At 43.8% G+C, this 27525-nt stretch overlaps 1 protein-coding gene across 4 annotated transcripts in view; it reads left to right on the top strand.

The window, feature by feature from the left end:
- BLK (BLK proto-oncogene, Src family tyrosine kinase) overlaps positions 1-27525 on the top strand; it is a 73869-nt gene that overhangs the window by 36097 nt on the left and 10247 nt on the right. For 2 of the 4 annotated variants that reach the window (XM_077868628.1, XM_077868626.1), the window contains exons 1-7: positions 14296-14457; positions 17285-17393; positions 19575-19626; positions 21383-21476; positions 22350-22448; positions 23622-23725; positions 27101-27247. In XM_077868628.1, coding sequence (XP_077724754.1) covers positions 17286-17393; positions 19575-19626; positions 21383-21476; positions 22350-22448; positions 23622-23725; positions 27101-27247 — 604 coding nt within the window. In that variant the 5' untranslated portion in view covers positions 14296-14457; position 17285. Of the gene's footprint in view, positions 1-14295; positions 14458-17284; positions 17394-19513; positions 19627-21382; positions 21477-22349; positions 22449-23621; positions 23726-27100; positions 27248-27525 lie in introns of those variants that run through there. The other 2 variants (XM_077868627.1, XM_077868629.1) reach the window with 2 other exon arrangements.

Below are 27525 nucleotides of genomic sequence, written 5' to 3'. Positions count from 1 at the left end.
CATAATAATGTCTTTTAAAGTACAGAAGTTTTAATTTTGAAAAAGTCTATTAATATTTCTTCTATAGTGTATGGTTTTATAGTCTAAAAGATTTTTTACCTAAGATTTTTTTACCTGAAGATTTTCTGCTATCATCTTTTTATAGAAATATAATGTATTTATTTGTTAGCAGCTTTTAATTTTTTTTACGAGTGGGTTTTAGCAATTTGATCATGATATAATTTCATACCGTTTTCTGCATACAGGAGATTGATTTTCTTGAATCTTTGGTTTTATAGTTTTCAACGCCTTTGGATTTTTCATCTTTCATTTCTTCATGTATTTCTTTTTTTTCTTCCAATTCCTTTCTGATAGCCCAATTACATGATTTTTTGACTGCTTAATACTGTCTCGTGGTGCTCACTACCACCCTGTTCCTTTTTCCCAGTTTTGTTTCTCTCTTTGCTTCACTGGATAGTTTCTACTGCTATATCCACAACTTCAATGACCTTTCTTCTACAAGGTCTAAAGTGTTATTAATCCCTTCTAGAGATACTTTTTTGCCTGTTTGTTTTACAGATCATAGTTTTCATCTCTAGAAGGTTGATTTAGTCTTTTTTTTTTTTCAAGATTTTATTTATTCATGAGAAACACAGAGAGAGAGGCAGAGACACAGACAGAGAGAAGCAGGCTCCTCGCAGGGAGCCTGATGTGGGACTTGATCCTGGGACCGAGATCATGCCCTGAGCCAAAGGCAGACGCTCAACTACTGAGCCACCCAGGCGTCCCTAGGTCATTTTTTTTAAATGAAGATTTTATATATTTATTTGAGAGAGAGAGAGAGCACAATTCAGGGGAGGGACAGGATGTGGGGGAGAAGCAGACTCTCTACTGAGCAGGGAACCCAACGTGGGGCTCGATCCCAGGACTCTGGGAACATGACTAGGCCCAAAGTCAAATGCTTAACCGACTGAGCCACTCAGGAACCCCTGATTTAAGCCTTTTTATCTTTCTTTTCTGTTCCCATTCTATTTCATGATTTTCAATTATACACTTGAGTCTATTTATGTAATTTGTAATGGCTGCCTTAAGGTTCTTGTTGACTAATTATATAGACTGTAATTTCTGGTTCTGTTCTTGTCGATTCACTTTTCTCCTGGTTACAAGTTATGTTTGTTTTACTGTTTCTTTGTATGCCTAGTAATTTTTTTCTTTTCTTTTTTTAATTATATAATTAACATACAGTGTTATATTAGTTTCAAGTGTACAATATAATAATTCAACACATCTATACATTACTCAGTATATAAGTATATATAAGATAAGTATACTCTTAATCTCCATCACCTATTTTATCCATCCTCCACCCACCTCCCCTCTGGTAATCACCAGTTTGTTCTCTATAGTTAAGAATCTGTTTTTATTTTTTTTGGTCTCTTTTTCCCTTGTTTCATTTATTTTGTTTCTTAAATTCCATGTATTAGTGAAATCATATGGTATTTGTCTTTCCCTGTCTGCCTTATTTCACATAGTATTATACCCTTTAGGTCCATCCATGTTGTTGCAAATGACATGTCTATTAATTTTTATTGTATGCCAGACACTGATTTTTATCCAATAAAAGTGAGTGTTGAATATTGCTGCTTCTTTAGAGAGTGCTAGGCTTTATTATAGGACACTATTAAGTCTCTCGTGGAATACTTTGATCATTTCAAGGCTTGCTTTTAAGCTCTATTGGGGCGTGTCCAGAGCCTTTATTTTAGAGCCAATTTAGCCCCACTACTAAGGCAAGAACTTTCAAATAACTTTGCCCAATGCTCTATGTACTGTAGAGTCTTTCTACCCTGGATGGTGGGAAGTTGAACTATTTCCAGCCCTGTGTAAACACTAGAAATTGATAAGACTACTGTTTCCTAGTGATTCTTTCTGGTGGTTTCACACCTGCATTAATTGATATTCAAGAGGAGACCAAAGACTTAAGTGCATCCCTCTGTGATTTGTGGTGCTCATACTCTGTCAGCAGCTCCCTCTTCTTCAGCCTTCTGCCCAGCATATTCTAGGCACCTTGGCCTCTTCATTACTCCAATCTCTGTTCCCTCAACTCAGTGAAACCACTATGTTCCTCAAAGCTCTGGCTTAGGATCTGCTTTCTCACAGTAATTGGGACAATTGTCAGACTTCATTTATATCCCCTTTCCCAGGGATCATAATTCCATGCTGTCTGTCCAGTATCTGAAAAGAGTTTTCGGTCCAAGTTTCGGCTTGTTTTGGAGAAGAGGGCAATTTCTGTAGAGTTAAATATTCATGAGTGGAGGTAGAAATTTTTTAATATATATACAATGTAATCTTGAATTTTCTGAATTCTTGCATATTCAAAACTGTCCTTGCCTTCAAACTGGATTGATCATTTTACTAGATTTGGAATTCTAGGCTTGAAGTATTTCCCATGAGGAAACTTAAAAACCTGGCTCCATTTCTAGTATCAAATCTAACGATCATGTGTGCACATTTCCTATAGGAAAATTTTTTCTATGGAAAATTTTAAGGCCTCTTATGTATTCATGGAGTTCTGAAATTTTCTCAAATATGTTAATATCTTTTTAAAAGATTTATTTATTTTAGGGATGCCTAGGTGGCTCAGTGGTTGAGTGTCTGCCTTTTGGCTCAGGGTGTGATCTCACGACCGACTTTATACATAAAATCTTTAAAAAATATTTATTTATTTTAGGGAAAGAGAGAGAGTACGCACACAAGAGCAAGGGGAGGGGCAAAAGGAGAGGGAGAGAAAATCCCAAGCATACTCCACGCTGAGCATGGAGCCTGAGGTGGAGCTCGATCTCACAACCCTGAGATTATGACTTGAGCCGAAACAAAGAGTTGGACACTTTTTTTAAAGACTCTATTTATGTATTTATGAGAGACACACAGAGAGAGGCAGAGACATAGGCAGAGGGAGAAGCAGGCTCTCCACGGGGAGCCTGATGCAAGACTTGATCCCAGGACTCCATGACCACGACCTGAGCAAAGGCAGACACTCAACCACTGAGCCACCCAGGCACCCCAAAGAGTTAGACATTTAACCACCAATGCCACCCAGGTGCCCCAAATATGTTTATCTTTTTAAGAAATCTGTCCAGTTACCAGAGAGTTGTTTCTGTTTTAAGACTTTCTTTTTAGATTCTTGGAAATTTCTTTTATTATTTTTAATAGTATTTATATTCCTCTATGGTCTTTATTCTTTTTATGGTACTCTCATTGTATGAGTGGGACTCATAGTGCTATTTTCCTAATGATTGTTTCTTAATTTCTCTTACATGAATTGATCATATATTAGCCTTTTTTAAGTTAAAAGACTTTACTTTTTTGGAGTTTTATGTTTACAGAAAGATGAATGGAAAGTACAGAGAGTTATCATATACCTCCCTCACTTTCCCTATTTTCCTCTATTATTATCTCACATTTGTGTGGCACATTTGCTATGATGAACAATATTGGTTTATTATTATCTAAAGTCTATAGGTTAGGGGCGCCTGAGTGGCTCAGCGGTTGAGCATCTGCCTTTGGCTCAGGGCATGATCCTGGAGTTTTAGGATTGAGTCCTGCCTCGGGTTCCCCACGGGGAGCCTGCCTCTCCCTCTGCTTATGTCTCTGCCTCTCTCTCTGTGTGTGTGTCTCTCATGAATAAATAAATAAATAAATCTTTTAAAAAATAAAGTCTAGGGGATCCCTGGGTGGCTCAGCGGTTTAGCGCCTGCCTTTGGCCCAGGGCGCAATCCTGGAGTCCCAGGATCGAGTCCCACATCAGGCTCCCTGCATGGAGCCTTCTTCTCTCTCTGCCTGTGTCTCTGCCTCTCTCTCTCTCTATGTCTATCATGAATAAATAAATAAATAAATCTTTAAAAATAAATAAATAAAAAATAAAGTCTATAGTTTATATTAGAGTTCACTCTCGATTTTGTACATTCTGTGGGTTTTGACGAATGCATAGCATGTATCTACCATTACACTATCATAAAGAATAGTTTCACTGCCCTAAAAAGCCCCTGTGCTCCACCTCTTTGGCCCTCTCTCCCTCTCTCCCAACCCCCTGGCAATCACTGACATTTTATTGTTTCCACAGTTTTGCTTTTTAAAGAATGTCATAAAGCTAGAATCATATAGTATGTAGCCTTTCAGATTCTCTTTTTTCACTTAGTAATATTCATTTAAGTTTGCTCCATGTCTTTACATTGCTTGATAGCTCACGTTTTAAAAATACTGAATCATATTCCATTGTCTGGATGTACCATAGTTTGTTTATTTATTCACCTGTTGAAGGACATCTGGGCTGTTTTCAAGTTTGGCAATTATGAATAAACTGCTATCAACATGCACATACAGGTGTTTGTGTAAACGTAAGTTTTCAACTCCTTGGGTAAATATCAAGGAGTATATTTGTTTAATCATATGGTAAGAGCATGTTTAGCTTTGTAAGAAACTGCCAAACTGTCTTTCAAAGTAGCTGTACCGTTTTTAATTCTGACCATTAATGAATGAGAGCTTCTCTAGCTCTGTGTTCCCACCAGCATTTGGTATTGTCAGTGTTTTGGATTTTAGTCATTTTATTAGGTGTGTAGTAATATCTCACTGTTGTTTTATTTTTTTTTTATTTTTTTTTTATTTTTTTTTTCACTGTTGTTTTAATTTGCAATTCCCCAACAATATATGATATTGAGTATCTTTTCATATGCTTATCTGCTATCTGTATATCTGTTTTTGGTGAGGGATGTGTTCAGAACTTTTGCCCATTTTTAAATTGGGTTATTTTCTTATTGTTGAGCTTTAAGAGTTCTTTGCATACTTTGAGTACCAATTCTTTATCAAAAATGTTTTGCAAATATTTTCTCCCAGTATGTGGTTTGTCATTTCGTTCTCTCAACAGGATTCTTCACAGAGTACAAATTGTTTATTTTAATGAAACCCATTTATCAATTTTTTTCTTTTGTGGATTGTGCTACTATCACTATATCAAAAAATCATTGCCTCCTCAGATCCAAACCAATAACTTCTTCATGTAAACCATCTTCAAGATTGGCAAAGAGGCCACCTCTGACTTTGCTAGCAATAATTGTCCTCCAGATTACACTTCTGAGGGAGCAGGGATTTGGCACAGAATTTGCTTTAAAAGGGAATGCAAGAGTGTCTCTCATCTTTGTGTAAAAAGAATAATTGTATTCATTCTGACTTTTTAACTGTTTGACTCACTTTTGTTAGTTTGAAAAAAAATAATGGTTTTTCTACTTGGCTTTGAGGAGGACAGAAACATCTCAGCTTTCATCAGTATGATATGTAGAGAGTGCACTCTTTAACCAGACATCATTGCCATTAAATTCCTTCTGAGCTTCATGGAAAGACTTTTTTTGTTAATCAGACTTCAGGAGCCAAGGGGGTCATTTATCCAATTGACTAAAAAATGTGGTGATACCCATTTCAAAGTCTCTTAAGGTTTATGCTTAAAAAAAACTTAAATAGTTGATCAAAAAAGTTGTATTACTTTATCCTAAGTTAAATTGGGGGAAATGTGTGTTTAGTTTCTACTTATTTAGAAACTGTAAAATAGGAAAAGGCGTACATTTTATATCTTCTGATAATCTAATGAACAAAATTTTGGGTCTGCATACAAATTGCTGATAAAATATTGACTAAGAAAGGCTGAAGATAGAACCCTGAAGTATGTCACTATAGTCCTTCCTCAATGTGAGATTAATTATTATTTAGCATTACTCAGTAAGGTGGCTCACTCAAACAAATTTGCCTGGCTCTGGGATAACAAATGTCCAGAATGTGACTTCCAACAGTGATTATAGATAAATGAATAACTTAAAAATCACCAAGATGCTTGTCCTATTCTAAAATCCTATCAAAATCCACCTTTAATTGTCTATCACTCATATATAATTTCATCAGTTTCACATTCTTCACAGATGTCATCAGAAGTGTCTTATTTTCATTACTTCCCATACTTTGGAACAGAGTAGCATCAGCCAGACCTCAAAGCCAGATAGAATTGGTTTTTAAATATGTCATTCCCTATGGTCTTTAATTAATTAATTAATTAATTAATTAATCCACACAGAGAGAGGCAGAGGGAGAAGCAGGCTCTTTGTAGGGAGCCCAATGTGGGACTTGATCCCAGGACTCCAGGATCACAACCTGAGCCAAAGGCAGTTGCTCAATCACTGAGTCACGAAGGCACCCAACTCCCCCTCCCCATCCCAGGGTCTTGAGCAAGTTCTTAAACCTCACCGACCCTCAGTTTCTTTGCATTTAAAATGGGAAGAAATATGCTGTCAGGCCTAGATATACTGTATGTAAAGCACACAGCATAGTGTCTAGCCTTGAGTGAGAAGGAGCACTAAGCACTGTGCTAGTGATCATTAGCATTCATATTTTCATGTAATAGGCAAATCCTACAATGAAAATTTTTATATGTTAATTTTAAATCTCTGTGTCTCTAGCTGGACATCTGTGTCCTTAGAGCCATTTAATAATCACAATTAACCCAAAAATGTCAGAGGCTGAGACCTCTTTGTTCTTTTCTGTTTCTGTCTTTAATCTTTTCCAGCTTCATCTCTGAAAGCATAAAATAGAATCAATTTTTCCAGTTCATGTGTGCCCCTTGCCCCCTGAAACCTGATAGATAGAGGTGCTTCCCTGCACAAGCCTCCCTTCTTTTTACACATTCCATCTCTGGGTTGTGTTTAATAAGCGTTGGAGAGGTGGCTTGAAAAGACTGAATGATGGATAGTGTGGGGTTTTTTTTGTTTGTTTGTTTTGAGAGAGAGAGAGTGCACACACATGCATGTGAACAGAGTTGGGGGCATGAGAACGGCAGAGAGAGAGAATCTTAAGCAGACTTTCCACTGAGCACAGAGCCCTATACAGGGTTTAATCTCATGACCCTGAGATCATGACCTGAGCTGAAATTAACAGTCACATCAACGGAGCCACCCAGACACTCCAGAGAGTATAAAAAACATATATATTTTTTTAAAAAAATATTTTCTTTAAATTCAATTTGCTAACATATAGTATAATACCCAGTGCTTATCCCAGCAAGTGCCTTCCTTAGATAGTGTCTTTTTTTTTAATAATAAATTTATTTTTTATTGGTGTTCAGATAGTGTCTTTTTAAAGAAGTTCAAGTTGTCGACAGACAGGCCTGGAGAGATATCTGTGAGATCAGTAGGAGAAAACAAAGCTTTGAAGATAGAGATGAGACTCAAATTCTTATTCTGCACTTCAGTTTCTTTACCTCTCTACTTTCACTGTCCTGTCTGAGAACTAGGAGGATGATGGTAATCTGTTTAGCTGGGGATCCCTGGGTGGTGCAGCGGTTTGGCGCCTGCCTTTGGCCCAGGGCGCGATCCTGGAGACCCGGGATCAAATCCCACGTCGGGCTTCCGGGGCATGCAGCCTGCTTCTCTCTCTGCCTGTGTCTCTGCCCACCCACCCCCCCCCCCCGTGACTATCATGAATAAATAAATAAAATCTTTAAAAAAACAAAAAAAAAGAAAGAGTAAATTTAAAAAAATCTGTTTAGCTCATAGGGTCATTTTGAGGTTTCTAAGATACAATGTATGAAAATGCTTTATGAACTGGTAAGTATCATAGAAATGCTAGCTGTGATTACAGAAAGGGAAGTTATTTCCCCCACGTCAAAAACTTGCAGAAATATATTAATATATAAGGAATATATGTAGAGAATAGAAAAAAATTCATTTCATTTAAAGACAAGAGGATCACTGGCAAAAAAACAAGAGTATTATTTATGAGGGACTCATGTGAAGAAATACCCAAAGCTCTGCAGGACTTTTAAACCTGTTTACAAGTAATACCTGCAAAGTGCAGCCAAATTAAGAAAGGGTTTTGTGGGGGCACCTGAGTGGCTCAGTGGTTGAGTGTCTGCCTTCAGTCCAGGCTGTGATCCTAGAATCTCGGGATCGAGTCCCACACCGGGCTCCCTGCATGGAACCTGCTTCTCCCTCTGCCTGTGTCTCTGCCACTTTCTCTCTGTGTGTCTCATGAATAAATAAATAACGTCTTTAAAAAAGAAAAAAAAAAAGGAAACCTCAGAACTCCACTCTGGTCCAAATAACAGAACTGCTAGAGCTGGGCCTCAGGAATTTGCAAACTCCCAGTTGGTTGTATTGCAAACTGAGGTTTGAGAATAATTGTGCTAAGGAAGTATTATTGACTCCATCAGGCAGTAGTGAACTCATGATTTGATTTTTCGTTCAATTTTTTAAAAATGCAAACAATGCCCCCAAAATTTGGAAATTGAAAAGTAAATTAAGGCCCCATAGTCCCATCAGTACAAAGTATAGCAGTAGTTGTATTTATGCTTTGGCATATCTGTGGCATGTTTTAGTTATCACTACTGTGGTTTTTTTGAAAATATAAATTTGCATGCTGTCTCCAAATAAAGGAATTTTATTCACAGGCTAGTAATTATAACAAAATCTTAGATATCAACACTGTGCCATTTTTCCTCATAAATGCCTACCAAGTTTCAAGCTTCTCTATGTCAGCAGAATCAAATGTAGGTGACTCAGTAAACATGTGTTTGCATTTCACTTAACATAGTTTCACGAAGAATGCGGTCTTCCTTCCTGAAGTTTGCCCAGCACCCTCAAACTTCTTACCACTTGAAAATCTTTCCTACTAACTTGACCATGGTGGGGAGTAAATTTCCACTGTGGAAAGATTTTTACTCTACAAAGTTGAAATAGTCACATGTGTGTCTCCCCCTCACTGTGCCCAAATTGTCAGCCATTCTGAACCACAACCATGTCTCAAGTCATCACTGCCAGCTTGTCCCCTGGCAGCGGTTTGTATGTGCCTGGGGGCTCCACATGCTCAACCAGGAGTTACAACTCTGTATCTGGTCCTATACCAGTACTGAACAAATAAGCTACTAGTATTTAAAAGAATCGCACGGGAGCACCTGGGTGGCTCAGTCAGTTAAGCGTCTGCCTTCAACTCAAGTCATGATCCCAGGGTCCTGGGATTGAACCCTACGTTGGGCTCTCTGCTCAGTGGGGCATCTGCTTCTCCCCTTCTCCCTCTGCTTCTGCTGCTCCCCCTTTGTGGTCTCTCTCTCTCTCTCTCCTAAATAAATAAATAATCTTCAAAAAATTTTTAAAAGGATTGTGCAAAGTAGAAACTGACGTTTCTTGAATAATCCTATTATATGCTTCATAATCCAGTGTATAGAAAAACTCTTCTTGAACAAGTTTCCTATCTCCATGTCTCTGGGAAAGCCCTATTTGTTTATATGCAAATACTACCCAACTCTGGTAGAATTATGATGGCATTTTTTCCTTTCTGATCCTTTATTTTCTCAACTCCCCACCTAACAAATGTGGAAGGAATGATGGAATTAGAGCATCAGTATTTAGTAGTATTTAGTAACCCTTAATGGAAACATTAGTTGAAGTGTTGATTAGGAGCTTGTCAATGGAGAAATCAGACCAGCATCCCTTGAACCCAGATCTGTCTTAGCATCACTAAAGTGGTGCAGCCAGACAGTGAGAGCCTCCTGATAGTATGTGAGGTGGAGCACATGGTCCTTCCATAAGACATCCCTAGGAGAAAAAGATGAACCTGGATCTAATGGAGCCCATAGAGTTAACTCTATGTATGAGGAACAGGGAGAGAAACAAGTCATCAAAATCCAAAATGCAGAACATTCTATAGGACCACTAAGTGGATTTTTACAAACTGATGGCATAAAATTAACCAAAGTGGGGATTGTGGGCTCCTCGAGTAGAGGGAGAGACAGAACAATCATATATGTGATGTATGAAGCTTGTTTGAATCCAGAATGGGACAAACCAACAGCAAGAAGCCATTTTTGAGATTGGAAATTAGATAATACTACGGAATTATTTCTAGCTTTGTTAAGTGTGATAATGATATTGTGGTTATGTGAGAAAATGTCTTCATATTTTAGTGAGGAATGCAAAGTGTGTGGAAGTGACCTGGCATGTTTCACAAGCCATTTGTTTCATTTGGTTTCAGAAAGTTTCAATCCTTTATTTATAAAATGATTTGTCTTAATATCAAGAAAGTAATGTACAATTACTGAATGTGGATGATGAGTATGTAGGTGTTCATCATACTCTTTATTTTTATATTTTAAAATTTTTCATTAAAAATAATTTTAATCTAAAAAAATTACATGTGGGAGCAGCTGAGTGGCTCGATTGGTTAAGCTATTTCTTAGACATACTATTAAACTATATTATCCTATACTATATATACATACTCTATATCATGCTATTTTCTTAGGCATACATAATCTAAGGCCAAAACAACTGGCACTTCTGTGAAGTAAAAGTAAAAAAAGTAAGTAAAATATAGTTGTGGCAGATATTTGTGGCACAAAGGAAGCAGGAAGGATTTTGATTTTTTTTATTTATTTATGATAGTCACAGAGAGAGAGAGGCAGAGACACAGGCAGAGGGAGAAGCAGGCTCCATGCACCGGGAGCCCGATGTGGGATTCGATCCCGGGTCTCCAGGATCATGCCCTGGGCGAAAGGCAGGCGCCAAACCACTGTGCCACCCAGGGATCCGGATTTTGATTTGATTTAAGAATTGTCATGACTGGGAGCGCCTGGGTGGCTCAGTTAGTTGGTTAAGCATCTGCCTTCGACTCAGGTCATGATCTCCGGGTCCTGGGATCAAGCCCCACATAACACTCTCTGCTCAGTGGGGAGCCTGCTTCTCGCTCTCCCTCTCTTGCTCCCCCTCACTCCTGCTTGTGCTCTGTCTTAAATAAATAAATAAGTAAATAAGTAAATAAATAAATAAATAAATAATCTAAAAAAATTTTTAAATAAAAAAATTTTTAAATTACATCTGAATTGTCCTTCAAGGTCTAGCTAGTATTTTCTTCCAGATGGAAGTGATTTCTTCTTGCTGAACCCACAAAAACTCTCTTTAGTATGTAATTCTGTCTACCTTGAATTGTTGTGACTTGTGTAAATGTCTCACCTCTTTATCCTACCATGAGGGCAGACTCCTTACTTGTTTCCTATCTCACTTTTTCCCTGACACAGTACACGGTTGACAGCAACTGAATGAACACAAAAATATAGAGCTCTAAGAGCCAACACTGCTACTGTTTCATGTTTGCATGTGGAGGGATCAATATGGAGGCAAAGGTGAGGTGGTCTCATTCAAGTTGAGTTATCTTGAAGTTGAGACTCAAAAAATGGGTGTCAATTCAAGTTCTTTGGAACTTGATTTGATTTGAGAGTCACAGGGCCATTACTATACTTTTCTCGTCTAGGAAATGGACTTCATAGGGGACAGGACTCAGAATGCCTGGATATTGGCAAACATTCCATGAGGAAAGGGAGAACTCACCGAAGGGAAGCCAATATCTCATCATGGCAGTCAACATCCGGGGTGAGCCCTGGCTTTGCACAGGCTCACCTGTTCCACCTCAATGCTGCCCACCCATGCCTGATGGGTCAAGTAAGAAAAGGAAAGCTTTCAGCTACTAACAAGGCAAGTTTCCAAATTGCCAACTTAGGAACCAGTCAGAACTGGGTGTAAGGTCAGCACCACCGCTTACCAGCTGCTTGACCTGGAGAAACACTATGTCCGAAGTTCATCTGTCTGTAGAAAGAGGGTAGTCAAGCCTATCTTACACAGTTACTGAAAAAATTATTGGTAATTTGCATATGCAGAATAATAGCAAATAATTTATTAGACGCTGACTTTAGACCAGGCTTTGTTCCAAGATGTCCTCAGAGCCTGTAATAACTAATTTAATCCTTGTAACACTGTTGTAAACTGGTATTATCCTAAAACTAAGAGACAGAAATGTTAAGCAACTGGCCCAAGGATACACAAGTAGAAAAATAGAAAAACCAGGATTCAGAGCTCAGTATTCTTGTCTGCTGTGTTGCGTGGTCTCTCTCAAACACGACAGTGTATGTAGTGTGTCTGGCACATGGGAAACACTTAACACATTATAGTATCTGCTATTTAAAAAAGTAAACCAGGGCAGCCTGGGTGGCTCAGCGGTTTAATGCTGCCTTCAGCTCAGGGCGTGATCCTGGAGACCCAGGATGGAGTCCCACATTGGGCTCCCTGCATGGAGCCTGCTTCTCCCTCTGCCTGTGTCTCTGCTTCTCTCTCTCTCTCACACACACACAAATAAATAAATAAATCTTTAAAAAAAAAAAAAAGTAAATCAGAGTCAACTTGAGTTTTCTGTCATTCCATAACACATAACATAAATGTGTGAGACTTTTCTTCAATCAAATCAAGCCTTGGCTCTAAAATAACATGCTTGAGCCTCTGGAACAAAGAGTACAGGTAGAGGGACTCAGAGCCATCAACACTTTTCTGGGCCGCACAGCAGCCATCACCTACATTGGCCTTTGTCGCCCTGCCCATCAACACCACCAAATACCCTGGTTTCTAAAAAAAAAAAAAGAAAAAGAAAATCCCAGTGAATCCCAGGGCCACCTTTGGGTACCATGAAGCTCTAGAGAGGGAAAGTGTCATCCAAGGAACTCTGGGTGTCCTCTAGTTAATATTTATTTAGCACTCTCTATGCTCTGTTCTTTTCCCACCCTCACCTTTTTGGTTCGTGTGACGACCAGGAGAATTATGTACAAGCTGTTGGTCTTGACCTTTATAAAACCTACATATTTGTGTGTCAATATCCCAAAATATTTTCCATATGTTGCATTTGAATTTGAGCACGTCAGCTGGTGGAATGAACATTCTCAGCATCACGGGGGCCTGTGACCACCTGCCAACAGCTTGGTCTTGGCAGGACAACGATTTTCTCCTGGGTAGTAGTGTTTGCACAACTGGTTTAATATTTTGGGGCATTTTTCTCTAATTTGACACAAATAGTCAAATAGTCATTGAAATTACGCCCATAATGATGGGTGAGTGCATAATTCAAAAACATCTGTGAGACGCTGAAAATAGACAGTAAAGATTTGCCAAAGAGACAAGACGTAATCGAGAATTTCATAACATGGTTTAACTCTGCAGAAAACTGCTCTCTCCCCACAAAGCAGCAAAGCCAATTGTTTGACTTTTTTTTCAGCATTCACCTTTCAGTATGCTTTTTCAGAGAGGCTTTATGTATGAAACCAGGAAAAGTTTCATACTTCCCCACTTTGTAGGCCAGGAGACTGAGACTCAGAGAGATGAAGGGATTTGCACAAGCTCACATAGCCAGGCCAGGACGTAGCTTGCTTCTGAGTCCAGGTTCCTTGAGCTCCCGACTCCCCACACTGCACCAAGGAGGGGAGAGAAATCTGCCTGAGTGTGCCCAAACTCCAGGGGGGCACACAGCCCCCAGACATCTCTGCTCCAGCAGCTACCCTCGAGGTTTCACCTCTGGATGGAGGGCTTCTGAGGCAGGTGGAGGTCCCCACAGAGGACTTACCGGGGTATCTAGACCTGAACCTGAACTGTGGGTCAAAGGGGATGGAGCTCCAGGCAGGGCCACCTGTGCACCTGCTTTGAGCAGTGAGTCCCAGGCAGTACTGAGCAGAGACCACCTCCAGCTCCTGGCTCTGTCGCCTCAGCATGACCTTAAGCACCCACTTCGCTGCTCTTATCTTCAGCTATAAAAGGAGGATAATTATAACCAACCTATTGATACTTTCATGAATATCAAATAAACGCTATATGCCAAGTGTTTTCTACCTGTGAACTGCTAAGCAACTATAAATAAAGGTTTCTAGTTTCTCTATTTTTAGTTGCTGCCTCCACCAAATCCCCTGTCAGGCTGCTGCTGTGTGTCAGGCTTTGAGTATCTCAAAGGGGCAAACACTGACCTCCCTGCTCTGGTCCAAGTCTGCACGGGAGGGTTGAATCCATTCCAAATATACAAATAGAAGTCCCTTGCCTCACCTTCCCATCCTTTTGCTAGCCGCACCCCAACACACAAGCACACACACAAGCACACATGACATGGATACATGCACACGTTTGCTCTGTCACATACCCCCATACAGGTGCACATGTGTACACTCTTTCTCTCCTTCCTTCCCCACTCCATCTCTTTCTCTCTCTCTCTCTCTCTCACACACACACACACACTTTTCTCCCAACCATCCTCTGTCCTTCACCACTGGAAAGGAGGCCAGTGTCTTCTCAGGGCAACAAAGCCACCTGGAGCCCCCCAGGACCTGCACATGTTACACTTTGGTTTTGCATGGACTTCTGCATTTCCTGGCTCCGCCCAGTCTGAAACTGCTGGGCGAAAATTTCACAGCAGGGTGGCAGCCCCAGCACCCAGTCACAGCTCTAGTTGTCACTTGGCCTCCTGAATAACTCTAGTCTCCAGTCAGAGCCACTGGGGAGGAGGGACCCACAGAGAACCTATGTCTTTATAAAAACCATGGAGAATCATCTGTGTATACCCTGCTAAGGAGTCAAAGGACAAAGAAGTGTAAGTAGTGGGTGATTTGATTTTAAGAATTTCCTTTTTGTCAAATAATTTAAATATTCAATTATGTTGTTTAAGTGGACATAAACATTTGTTCAGGAAGTTTATAGTTGGTGGCAATATGGCTGACTGGATATGGCTGATTATTTGGTCAGTAACAGAAGCAGAAGTCCAAGTTGGGAAAATTCTAGAAGCTGCTGCCTGCTGACCCTTCATTGAGCAGGAGGCAGGGAGAGGTCAGGAAAGGCGTGAGGCTCAGGCAGCCCTGGTGGCTATTCAGTGGCCATTCTTAAGAACAGGGGCTGACCCTGGCTCCAGGCCTTGGGCCTCTCTGTTTTTGGACAAGCCATCAGCATTTTCTCTTTATTTTTCTGTTTGTACCAATAATATATGCTTCCTATTAAAGAATTCAAGGAACGTATAAAATTATACAAAAGAAGGTAAAAGTCACACGAAGTCCTATCACCTGAGATAAACAACATTAACATTTTAGGAAATAACTTTTGGGCGCTCTGCCTCTCAGTAACACCCACAAAATGCATGCACTCTCACACACGGTTTTCAAAATTTGCTTTTGTTTTGCTTTGTTTGTTTTGTTTTCCACCTCCCTTGTCTGTCTCTACTTCCCCCCAATAACGAAAGTAAACAACTTCATGTTCATCCTCCCAAACCTCTCTCCATGTAACATAAAAATGTATGCACGTATCTACATAGAGGTTTCTTTTCTCATTCTTTCGTATTCCCAAATATGGGATAACTTCACACACCTCTGTGTACCTTGCTTTTCTCACATAACAGCATGTTATAGAAATTTCTCTCAGCTTCACTTGTAAAGATCTAGCACATTCTTCTTAAGAGTCGCATAATATATTAGACTTTTAGAATGCAGATTTATTCAACAATTCCCCAAATGCTGAGCAGTTACACAGTTTTTTTTTGTTTTGCTTTTTGCAGCTGCAAATATTGCTGCCATAAACATTTTTATATCTCATACATTACTACATAATGATGTTTGATTACTTTCTGAGATTTCCAGAAGTAGGATTGTAAATTGAAAGGTATATGTATTTTTAAATTTTAATAGAACTGGAAAAATTTTTACACATTCAGTAATATTTCATATTTTATTTGTCTGATAAATATTTATTAAGCCCTTCCTGACTCCTTGCCAGGCACATTTTAGCAATTTGGATTCAACAATGAGTAAGACAAAGATCCCAACCCATATAGAGGGTTTGTCGTAAAAATACAGTGGGGAAGAAGAGATGAAAGAACAGTAACTATAATACTTTCATATTAGAAATGTATGAAAGCACAATTCTCCTTTGCTTTTCCATCAATTGTTGATACTATCATTCCTTTTATTTTTTTTCCCAATCTTACTGATGTAATGTAATATTTTATTACCTTAATTTGCATTTTCCCATTGGTAAGTAATTTTAACATTTTTCACATGTTTATTTAGCTATTGGGATTTGTGTTAGATAAACTGCCTGTTTACAATCTTTACTCATTTTTCTATTGAGTGGGTTGTATGCTAGACCCATACTTCTTGTTAATTTTCATGAGCTCTGTGTATATTATAAATACACATTTGTCTGTGGTATGCTTTGCAAATCTTTTCCCCAATCTATTGCTTATGTATTGACTCCATAATCGTTTCTTTCACCATAGAATACCTTTCACGTTTATAAATTTGTCTTTTGCTATTAATATGTCTTTTTGAAAAAAAAATAATATGTCTTTTTGTCCTCTACAATCATCAATTGTAGAACATATCATGGTTTCAGAGACATTGAAATGTGGGGAAAAGATGCATCTTGGAATCAAAGAAATGCCACAAACACATTCAAAAGCAGTCTGGAACTCTCCGCCAATCACACAGTCCTTCAGACAAGAGCAGAAACTGAAGGCCCTTTCCTCTAAATGTCTGCATCTTGAAATGGGCCAAGTGCGAGGTGGAACGTGCTGGTCTGGGGTCAGCCAGGGCTCCAGAATTGGCTCTTCATTGGTTAACTGACCATGAACCAGCTCTTTAACATGTCAAACCTCACTGGGACAGGGATGAAGCCTACTTACACTTACTTGAGAGTGAAAAGGGTGACATTAGACAGGGTTTACGAAAAAGAAAGTTCTCCATCAAGGGTAAGCCCTTCCTAAATAGCCACCCCTGGAACAAAGGTGGTGCTGATGTGATGGTGATGTTGGCTGTGGTCTCTAGCATCTTCTCTACTTCTATCAATCTATGATGCTTTACCCAAGAAAGATCTTGGCCGTATTTCTCTCACCTCTAAGGAAGATTTCCTGAGATTACTGAGAAGAGGCAGTTGGCCTCGGATGCCTGTACCATTGCTGTGCCCTGAATTTATAGCATCTCACCTGAAAATCTGAGCAGCCCAATAGGTTCTAACACAGGCCAAGAGAGGAACGTGACCCTCACAAGTAATGTAGCCAGTGGCAAAGTGAAGACTGGAACCCAGGCCACCAGACACAGTAGCAGACTTTTTCTGGATGCCAGGGTTCCTGTACCTCAGGACACTGGGGTACACCCCAACAGTTTCTGGCAGTACACTCAGACCAGATGATCCCTGTGTCCTAAACCCGGTCATTCCTCCACTTCTTCTTGCTCTGGAAAAAGAGACGGATGCAGGCTGTGCCTGCCAGACCCCCTACTGACTCTGTTCTGATTTTTACCTTCACTGCCCTCCCCCACTTCCCTCCCTCCCCTCTGCCTTTCTAATTGGCCATCCGGAAGGAGTTGAGGGAACTTTTCTGTACTGAGGCTCTGAAGACCTATTCACATCACCAATCTGCTGTGTGCTCTCGACAGGATGGGAGTGGTGAGCAGCAAAAAGCAGGTGAAGGAGAAGGAGAAGGATCAATGGAGCCCTGTGAAGGTCAGCACCCAGAGCAAAGATCCTCCACCACTGCCACCTCTGGTGAGTGACAGCCATTCCCAGCTGGAGAGGGAGGGGGAGGAAGAGGAGCAGAGAACATGTGTCTCCAGCCAGCCCTGACACCATCCCTAGATAATTCAGGGCTTTGACAAATAGGCCCCCTGTCCCTGCTCCTGCCACCAAACATGGCACTTCATGTTGGTTGGCAGTATAGTAGAACGTTAAGCAGCTCGATTGCTGGTGTTTACATAGATTAGCTGTGCTTTGAAGCAGGTTACTTAACTCCTCTGTGCCTCAGTTTCTGTATCTGTAAAATGGATATAGGGAAAGTGCTGTTCAGGGATGTAACAATATGTGATGTCTATACCAGCATGCAATTCCATAACCTTTAGCCCAGGACTGGGCATGGATAGTCCCCAGTAATTCTTAGCTACTTGTCATTTCACAAGGGAAGGAGGGCAGCCTTGAAGGGAAAAAGAAATTTAAAAAGGCAGCTGGAGAAGAGGGTGTGGTGGGAAAGGGCCTGGGGCATCTAGCAACATCTCCTACCCAGAAGCTCCTGGAACTCATTACCCCTTCATGGCACTGCTGCTGGCATTCCAAGGAGCTTCCTCTCCAGGGACGAGCAATACTAAGACTATCCACACCTCCTCAGCAAACCCACGCGTTCCCTTGGAGCCCAGGATGCAGTTCTGGCTTGTTTACAGGGCAGTTAGCACCCTTCCACAGAGGTTACTGCAGCCCCAAGATGCATTTTTAGGTGATTGTTAATGATACACCCCTCCCTCATGGCCACCTATCCCTTTTTGGTTTGGAGCTGTTGGGAGTCATGCCTGGAACCCGCTCTCCTACTCTCTACCTCCAGGGGCACCTTCAACTGGCCATCACTTTATTCCAACGCGTGACCTGATGGGAGGTGGGGATTGCTAATCCCATTCCTTAGACAAACAAGCCATTCGATCTGTGTCCCAACCTAGTTCAGGACTTGGCACGGAACAGTGAAATGTTCGTTGAATGGGGAATGATGACCGGGGTAAACTCAGACTTAGATTGTATAATTTCCCCAAAGTTACATACTGATAAGTTATAGAAGCTGGAATGTTTTTAACGTTTTAAAAAAAACCGCATAACATATACTAATTATGGGGGGAAATTATAAATATTCACTATTCTACTAGCCAGTGATACCCAGAGTTGGCACTTCAGAGCTCCTGTCCCCAGATCCATCCTTATTTTCGATGTTATTTATATTACGTGTTTTATTTTCAATGGAGCCATACTATAGATACCGTTTTTGTAAAATGCTACTTCAAAATTGTGTTCAATAAATATGGGATACAAAAAAAGAATATTCATAACACATCTGTCAAATTAAAAGAATAATGCACTGAACCCCCAGCACAGCCTTTCCGGTCTTCAGAAGAAGTGACGGCTGTCCCCCAGTCCACCTCAGGACCCTACCCTGAATGTGTCTATCATTCCTCAGTTTTGCTTTTTCTGTATCATTACATGTGTGCATACTCCTAAAGACCATTTAGTTTAATTCTGCCCATTATGAACTTTCAATCAATCGAATCAAACAGCATGCGTTCTTCTGAGAACGGGTTGTCACATCTGCGTTACGTTTGCGAACTTCATCCACGATGATGCATGCAGCTAGATAGAGCTCAGGAGCTCCAAAGGTGGCAGAGAATTTCCTTGCATGACTCCGCCCCAGTTTGCTTATTTTTCTGTCATTAGTCATAAGGATGCTTCCCACCCTTTACAATTTTTATGTATTATTACAATTCTTTGCTGGGAGCATTCCCATACATGTTTCCTGGTACACATGTGCAAAAGTTTCTCTACAGGGAATAAACCTAGGGATATATTTGTGGAGTTTTAGGGAAATGCACTTTCAGAATAATTTTCCTGAGAATAAATACCCTTTTGCAACTTCATCATTTAATGGCAGAAGCAGCATTTGAATCCAGGTGATCATACTTTCCACCACTCCCACCCCAGTTCCATAGCTCCCTCTTACAAAGCGCACAGCCCTCTCCTCTAGCCTAGTGTATGGTCCAGGGGTCTTGTGAGGTGGTACTGGTCCCTGAGGAGCTGAAATAGCAGCTCCCTACAGACTATCCAGCGGACAGGTGCCAGCAGCCTCCTTGTCACACCAGGCCCTGCCCAGGCCTTGGGGGTTGAACTAATACAGCGTGTGTGTGTGCACTTCTGCTCCAGATCCTGTTTAACCACCTGACTCCTGCACCTCCAGACGCATGCTTGGACCAAGGTAAGAAGGTGCTGCCCTGGAAGCTGAGGCTCTACAGGCCACCTTCCCTGGGCCTGGGCTGGGTGCAGGCATAACAGGGGCTCAGTTAGCAGCAGCTTCCTGGAGAGGATAGGGCAGCTCTCAAGGGTCGAGATGAGAAGGCTGGGGATGGGGGGAGGGTGCTGCAGCAGGCAGAGCTAAGGGTGCCTCCCAGCCTTGCCCCAGGCTCCTCCTGCCCAAGGCCTCTCCAGGAACCAAGCCCTATTTCTGTACCTGAGCTGGGGTGGATTTTTTTTTTTTTTTAAAAAGACTTTACAAACCGTAAATGAGACACAAAGAAAAGCATTACAGTACATACAAACAGCATAAAAATAAACCCAAGCTTTCAAAGATTCTAACTCCCAACCTCAAAAGGCAAAGGCCGATGGGTCTGTCTTCCCTCCTGCCCTCTGTCCCGTGTACAGAAACACCATCTTTCCCCCCACTTGCCCACCTACAAAAGCCTCTGCTGACCTTCTGACCACTCACCCCTCCACACACGCACACACCGTCTCTACTTCCATTCGGATGGGTATGAGGACAGTTGGCAGTTGCCTAAGGAGTGACCTTGGCCCTCCTGGGCCAGGGGTTTGGACCTTGGAGACACTCACAGGATGGCAGCATTGTTCGGAACTGGCTTACAGGAGAGCTGCACCCCAGCACCCTCATGACCCACCTGCACACAGCACCAGGAGCTCTCCAGGGCATGCACCAAGCAAACAGTACCCAGAGCCTGGCTCTGTCTGAATACTGGGGAAGCTGAAATATTGAATCAGACATGGCTCCTCCCTGAAAGAGCTCAGAGTCTGTCCAACTCATGAGCAAAGGCTGAAACGGGATTAGTTATCTTACCTGCTGTTTCTCATCCCTGCTGGGGGAATCACAATTAATTCCCGCAGGGTTTATCCTTCACTTCCTCCCAGGGGGCTCACATCTCCATAAGGAAGCCCCTGGGAAAACAATACACTAACCGCCTTTGGTACAATAACTCAAATCTCAGAACTGGAGGAGGCCACTGTCATCTATTCCAATCCCCTCTCCCCACCGTGGGGAGGTAACTGGCCCATCACACCACACATCAGTGACAAAGCTGAGTCATCCACTCCTAGGTAAGCTAGGTGGCCTCCAAGTGACCTGGAAAAGGGGTCTTGGCACCCTGGAGGTGTATAGAAAAGCCCTCCCCATTAGCAGGGGCTATTTGAACATACATTCCAGGCACCAGCAGCGAGTCGGGGGTACTGCTGCCGGGGGCCCTGTGACACTGCCTTGGGCAGGTTACAGATCACGGCTAAGGTGGCCATGTTTCCATGAGCACTACCCCCTTTGGAATAGAGGTGGGAAGGGGCAGGCAGGGAAGGGGAAGAGAAGGGAAGCTCATGGGCCTCTGGGCCAGTAAGGAATCAGCCAACGTGCATTCCCAAACGGGATTGCAGCCACCAGCCCCATGCAGCCAGTCTCCCTAGATCTTCAGGCCGCCACTCCCCTAGAGCATGGCCCTGTCCAGCCTGAGGCCTTCGACGTGGAGACCTTGTTGCCGGCAGCAAGGTCAGGAGGCCCATCTGCCAAACAGGAGTTTCCTCTGCTGTGTGGGTGGGTGAGAAGGCGCACCACAGCTGCCCCTCACCCCTGTGTCATCCTGACCTGGGGAACCGGAGAGGGCCCACAGCACAGACTCACCCAGGCCCTGCCCTTACGCTGCTGGGCTGGAGCGTGCGGATCTCTTCCTTGTTCCCTCCAGAGGAGCGTTTCGTGGTGGCCCTGTATGACTACAGCTCAGTGAATGACAGGGACCTGCAGATGCTGAAGGGAGAGAAGCTGCAGATACTGAAGGAGTAAGTTTCTGGAATGTGGCCCCGCGGTCAGAGGCCTCTGTGTCTGCCTATCACGGCAGGACTGCCCGCCAGCCTGACCTGGTCGTCGTCCTCCTAGCTGCCATTCCGAAGTCTTCCTCACAGGGTGGTTTCCATTCGCTATCTCCCGCCCCACTGTCAAAATCCTACTCCTCCTTCAAAACCCACCTCGAACATCACCTCCTCCGTGAAGCCCTCCCAACGGGCACAGCGCTTGCCTGGCTGCTCCACCACTGCGTTGTGTGTCTCCCTTGCCAGACAAGACCTCGCGCAGGATTCCACCCATGAAATCAGCTCTATTCCCAGTGTTCCCTGTTCCCTCTCAGAAACTCCTCCAAAGTCTGCTCTCTCTCAAATGTCTGGCTTGCTCTGTGGAATCCTGTGGTTCTACTTGTGTTCTTGAACTTCTACGGTGGCCTTGAGCCCAAAGCGCGAAAGCCCCGATCTTCTGGGCCCATGTAGGCCGCCGGCTCCCCCTTTGGGCAGCAGTTCTCTGCTCTTGCTTTTGTCTTTCCCGTTCAGTCCCAACTCACTAAATTTGAAATCTGTCCCATTAATCAAGATCAAGGCTACTCACTGAAGACAGGGGCCTTCTGTGGGGGTCAGGCTGCCTGGACAAACTCTTCCCCTGGAGGCTGCATCACCCCCTTCCTCCCAGGACCAGGGACCCCTTGGGCCTGTCAGATGCTCAGCAAGTTAGCACCCCTTCACTGAGCCTGTACAGGTTCGCTCTTGCGGGCCCTCCGGGAATCCTCTGCCTCGGGAATGACATTGTTGTGGGGAGAGGGCTGTCGGGTGACCCCAACAGAGGCCTGCCTGAGCCACTGCCCCATTTTGGTTTTCCCTCCTCCGTAGAGCTGGGGACTGGTGGTGGGCCAGGTCTCTCATCACGGGAAGAGAAGGCTACGTGCCCAGCAACTTTGTGACCCGAGTGGAGACCCTGGAGGTGGAAAAGTAGGTGGACGAACGGAAGGCCCCTAAAGCAGAGGCATGCTTGCTGCTTCTGCTCCGTGGGCTGCTGGGCGGGGAGGGGTCAGAGAAAGGGGGGTTGCTGTGAGCTCAGCATGGAGGGGTGCAGGAAAGGGGCATGGAACTAGAACTGCTGCACAGGTTTATCCGCATCCTCACCCAACAACCTTCACATCGCTGTCCGGTGCTCAGCGGGCCTCCCCTCCCTGCTCACTTCACTCTTCCCATCTGTGAAATGGAGCTGCCCGTTTCCTGGCCTACTTGGATAGAAACTTCCCTACTTCCCGCCTGTGGCCTCACAAGCTCTCTGACCTCCAGTGCCTCCAAGTGGGCAGGACTCAGGGACTCAGACCTCAGGGCAACTCGCAGAGCAGTGGCCTCATGCAGAGCAGTGGCCTCCAGAGAGCAGTACTCCCCAGCATCCTCACCACCCACTTCCACACAGCACCAGGAAGGTGGACCTGGGCCACTCATCCATCCCTTCATGCAGCACACACTGAGCAAACAGTACCCCGACTCTGACTCTGTCCAAGGACTGAGAAGACTGTAAACATGAGTAGGATGTGACTTTTCCCCCTGAAAGAGCTCAGAGTGTGTCAAACTCATGAGCAAAGGGCTGGCACTGGGTGATGGCCTCACCTGGTATCCCTCCGCCTGCGATGGTCACCTTTGGGAGGGCTCTGTGTCTGGTACTCCCCACCCCATGCCCTTCCCTGGAATAGCATGTGAGACCGTGGGCACTGCTGGGCCATGCTGAAGAGGAACACGGGAGGATTCTGTGTTCTGAGACCCTCAGCACTTTGTGGAATTCATACTTGACCTCAAGGAGGGCGTGCTTTGAGGGAAGGGGATTGGGTGCATTTCCCCTGAGTAGAATTAACAAGGGATGCCCCCCAAAATGTTCTTGTTTCAAGAGAACAGTTAAGTCCATCCACTGATAGGAAGTGGAAATAAAGGGGGGCCCAGGGACCAAAGGGCATTTCATGAATCAAGGTGTGAGGGGTGTTGTTAGTTCAGGGCTAGCTAACCTGAAAACAGGGAAACGCTGTCTTATTTTGGGGGTGGGGGAGGGGTACTGCTTAGAAGCGAGGGATGGATAAGAATATTCCCAGAAGCTTGGTCAGCCTGTGAGGTCTGCCTGCCTTTGCCCTTTTCCAGATGGTTCTTTAGGTCAATTAGCCGGAAAGATGCTGAGAGACAGCTTCTGGCTCCAGTCAATAAGGCGGGCTCCTTTCTTATCAGAGAGAGTGAAACCAACAAAGGTAAGCGTGGCAACCCGCACGCCCTTCCTATGCAGACCCCAGGAAGCCCCACCTGAGGCTGCTTCGGGGGGGGGGGGGGATGCCACCCAGGGGAACCCGGGCTTCCGGGCCTCCCGTCTCCCTCCCAATTCAGGCCCTGCCTGGACAGCCTGTCTAGTGCCTAATAGCCGAGTGTGAGGCTGTAGCACCAACTGGGCTCCACTGGCTGGGCTGGAAAAGTACAGGGTGCAGGTAAGAGAGGCAGTTGGAGGCTGCTCCCACCCAGACCACGGTGCATCATCTCAGGCTCGCAGGGGCGGGGGCACTGAAGCTGGGGGGTTCAGAAGAGGGGGCATGACCCAGAGTCATGTTTTGGAATCAAAGAATTTGGAAGCCGACAGACTTCTTAAAGATCATCTCAGCCAGAGGCTGTGACCTCAGACACTTACAGGAGCCTGGGAGGTGATGGAATTTTGGAGAATGGCTCATGTGGCTGGATGTGAAAGAAGGACGTGGCACTTGTGGAGAACTGGGAGCACTCATGGATTCAAACCTACTGACTGAGCACAACATTTCAGCCGCTGCTCACAGTCCACTGGGCTTTCTTTTTCTCTTTCATTTGGTTTTCTCTCCTTTCCTTCTTCAAGTTCCTTTTGTTATGAAATATAAAGCATATAAAAGTTGCATAAATTATAAGTGAGGGTATAATTATAGACTCATAATAAGTAAACACTTGTGCAGCCACAAGAGAGAGAACATTCTAGACATCCACAGGCCCTTTCATTGCTCCACTTGTGCCCCTTTCTGATTCAACCAACCCACCCCCCAGAGATCACTGCTATCTCAACTTTTAGGGAAATCCTCTCTCTCTCTCTCTTTCTCTTTTTAAAGATTTTATTTATTTATTTGAGAGAGCACAAGCAGAGGAAGAGGCAGAGGGAGAAGCAGACTCCCTGCTGATCAGGGAGGCCAACTCGGGGCTTGATCCCAGAACCCTGGGATCTAACCTGAGCCAAAGGCAAACACTTAACCACTGATCCAACCAGGGAGCTCAAATCTTTCCTTGCTTCTCCTTGCAGTTTTACCACCCATGTTTCATATATTCTTCAATTTTATGCAAGTGGAATCATACTATTTTAATCTTTTGTATGTCTCGTCCCTTCCACTCGACATTGTTTGTGACATTCTATATTCATTTGCTAGGCCTGCTGTAATAAAGTGCCAGAAGCTGGGAAGGCAAAGCACCTATGACCAAGAAATGATATGGAAATCACTGGAGATGACATACATGTTTTGTTTTTATAGAATATTTCAAACATGTACAGAAATAGAATAGTATAATGGAATCCCTTGTACCCAACACTCAGCTTCGACAATGATCACACAGCCGATAGTGTTTCATGTATATCCCCACCCATTCCAATTATTTTGATGCAAGTCCAGAATCCTGCAATTTCCCCCTGGAAATGATGTCTCAGTCATTGTCTATGGCTAAGGTGCCCTCTGGGGAGAAGGGGACCCCTGACCTTAGGATGGAGGAAGGAGTTGTCTAAAGCTGGGAATATCTGCTCCTGTCCTTGCCCACCCTGGGGAAACTAGCTCAAGCTGGAAATTGGCCAGATGGAGCTGGGGCTGCAGGACTGTCCCAGCATCATGAAGCCCATACACATATACACACCTAGATATGTGCACACAGGCTCCTCGGAGCTACAAAGCAAGTGCCCTCCATCTGCATCTGGATGCAACCAGAGGATGCAAGGCAGGGAAGGCTCCGTTGCCCTCAGAAGCAGGGGAAATGAATTCTCGCCTCAGTGTTGGCCTCCAGGACGTCCCTTAGCCTCTCAAGCCTCAGTTTATGAGTATCTGTGTGAGAACCAACTAGTTTCCCAGTCTGAAGGCAGACAGTTCTGCAAGTGTTAAGAAATCTCAATCTCTGAGAGCCCTGTCCCAGCAGATAGGATTTGGAGGTCCTAAAGAAGAATATTAAGAAGAAGAATATTAAACTGTGGAAAGAAGAATATTAAACTGTGGAAAGAAGAAGAATATTAAACTGTGGAAAGAAATAGGAGACAGGCCCTTAGATGAACTGCAGAAAGTGAGGGGTCCTAAATCATGAGCTCCCATAGCAGCATCCTGTGGAGGAGAGCAGAGCCCCCTTGGCTTCTTATGATGCATCTTACAGAGGGTGTGGGGCGGGGGGGAGGGGGGGACGCCCTATTGTTCACTAAGGTGGGTGGTGCGGTGATGCAAGGTTGAATGAACTCACTAGAGCCACTCTCTGGTTTCTTAGATACTGGGACACCGGTTTCTTAGATACTGGGCGTTGCACTTGCACTTAGGGGGCGAGTCCGGGGAGATGGTTTGCAGCTTGCAGGGTGGAGCTAGGGTCGTGGGCGTGGATGGGTCTGGCGCCACCAGGTACACGCGTTATCTTGCATCCTTTTGCAAGTAGGTGATGAGAGGAGTGATAGCTGAGATGAGAGGGAAAGGTGGTTTGCGATAGAGGCAAAGGGCACAGCGAAAAACCAGGTGTGCACACCCAGAAGAAGAGGTGTCCGAGCCTGACACCTGGCGGGAGAGCGTGGTATTGCTTACCTTAAACGTGTCCTCAGGGAGGCTCGGGAGCATTCCAGCCAGGTGGCTAACCAGCCCAGTGACCCGGAGCAAGCCACAATCCCCTTCCCGGCTTCAGCTTCCTCATCTTCCAAATAAGAGTGACAGGTATGGTAGCCAGAGAGCTGGACAGAGGCATTTTATAAAAACAGCAAGTTTGTAGAAATAAGTTTCTCCAGTGGAAATTCTTTCCCACTAAATTGCTCTTACCCTTTAGTATCTGCTATCCTTTGTCTGCCGGCAGACCGCAGTATACATGACAAGTGCATAGACGTGTATGACTTTGAACAGAACTCCTGGGAAGTAGCTTATTATGTCCTTCTCCATAAGGTTAGGATTTGCTATTCCTTATGGGAGCAGGGCCAGTCTTTTCAGCCAGAATGAATGAGCCAATGAATCCATGAATCAATCTCCTAGTTCCTCCAATAACCCTACATTTCCCAATAGTCCACAGCGAAGAGTCCCCAAATGACCAGGTGCCCAAATGGGGGACAGCATGTTTGCTATGAGAACGTCCGGCCTGCTCCAGAGTTCTGGGATACCCTGGCTGAGTTTTAGGAAAACTGGAGGAGTAACATCGAGATCTGAGTTGGGTGGAGATGAAAAAGAAGGCTTTCTGGAGAGTTGAGGTTGAGATGAAACCAAGGTAATCTATGGTGGAAAGGGTCAAAATAGAGAGCAGAATTTGTGGAGGCTTTGAAATGAAGCCCAAATCCCAATCCTGATCTCCCCTGTGTATGCCCTACTTTGTTCTCATGCGTGTGTCTTTATCACCCCCTCTAGGTGCCTTTTCCTTGACTGTGAAGGATGTGACCACCCAGGGGGAGATGATCAAACACTACAAGATCCGCTCCCTGGATGAAGGGGGCTATTACATCTCCCCCCGCATCACCTTCCCTACTCTCCAGGCTTTGGTGCAGCACTATTCTCGTAAGAGGGGAGAATGTGACTGGGGGGCCAAAGGAGCCCTTGTATTTATCACTAAGACCTCAAGATCATGTGAATCATTGGTGCCATCTTGGGGTGGGGGATTATCCGAAGGCTGGACAAATATCAACATAATGATTCAAAGTCTATGTCCCTAATCCCTTCTACTGGCTTGCTTCAGCATGTGACCAGTTGAAGAATAACAAGTATTTTCAATCTTAGAAAGAGCAGGTCAACGAGAGCATGCCTTGCTTTATACAAAATGAATGCAAATAACAGAG

Source organism: Canis aureus, chromosome 24 (genome assembly GCF_053574225.1).
Source record: "Canis aureus isolate CA01 chromosome 24, VMU_Caureus_v.1.0, whole genome shotgun sequence".
NCBI classification, from domain to species: domain Eukaryota; kingdom Metazoa; phylum Chordata; class Mammalia; order Carnivora; family Canidae; genus Canis; species Canis aureus.
The sequence above is the reverse complement of the archived record's forward strand: the minus strand, read 5'-3'. Positions and strand labels throughout refer to the sequence as shown.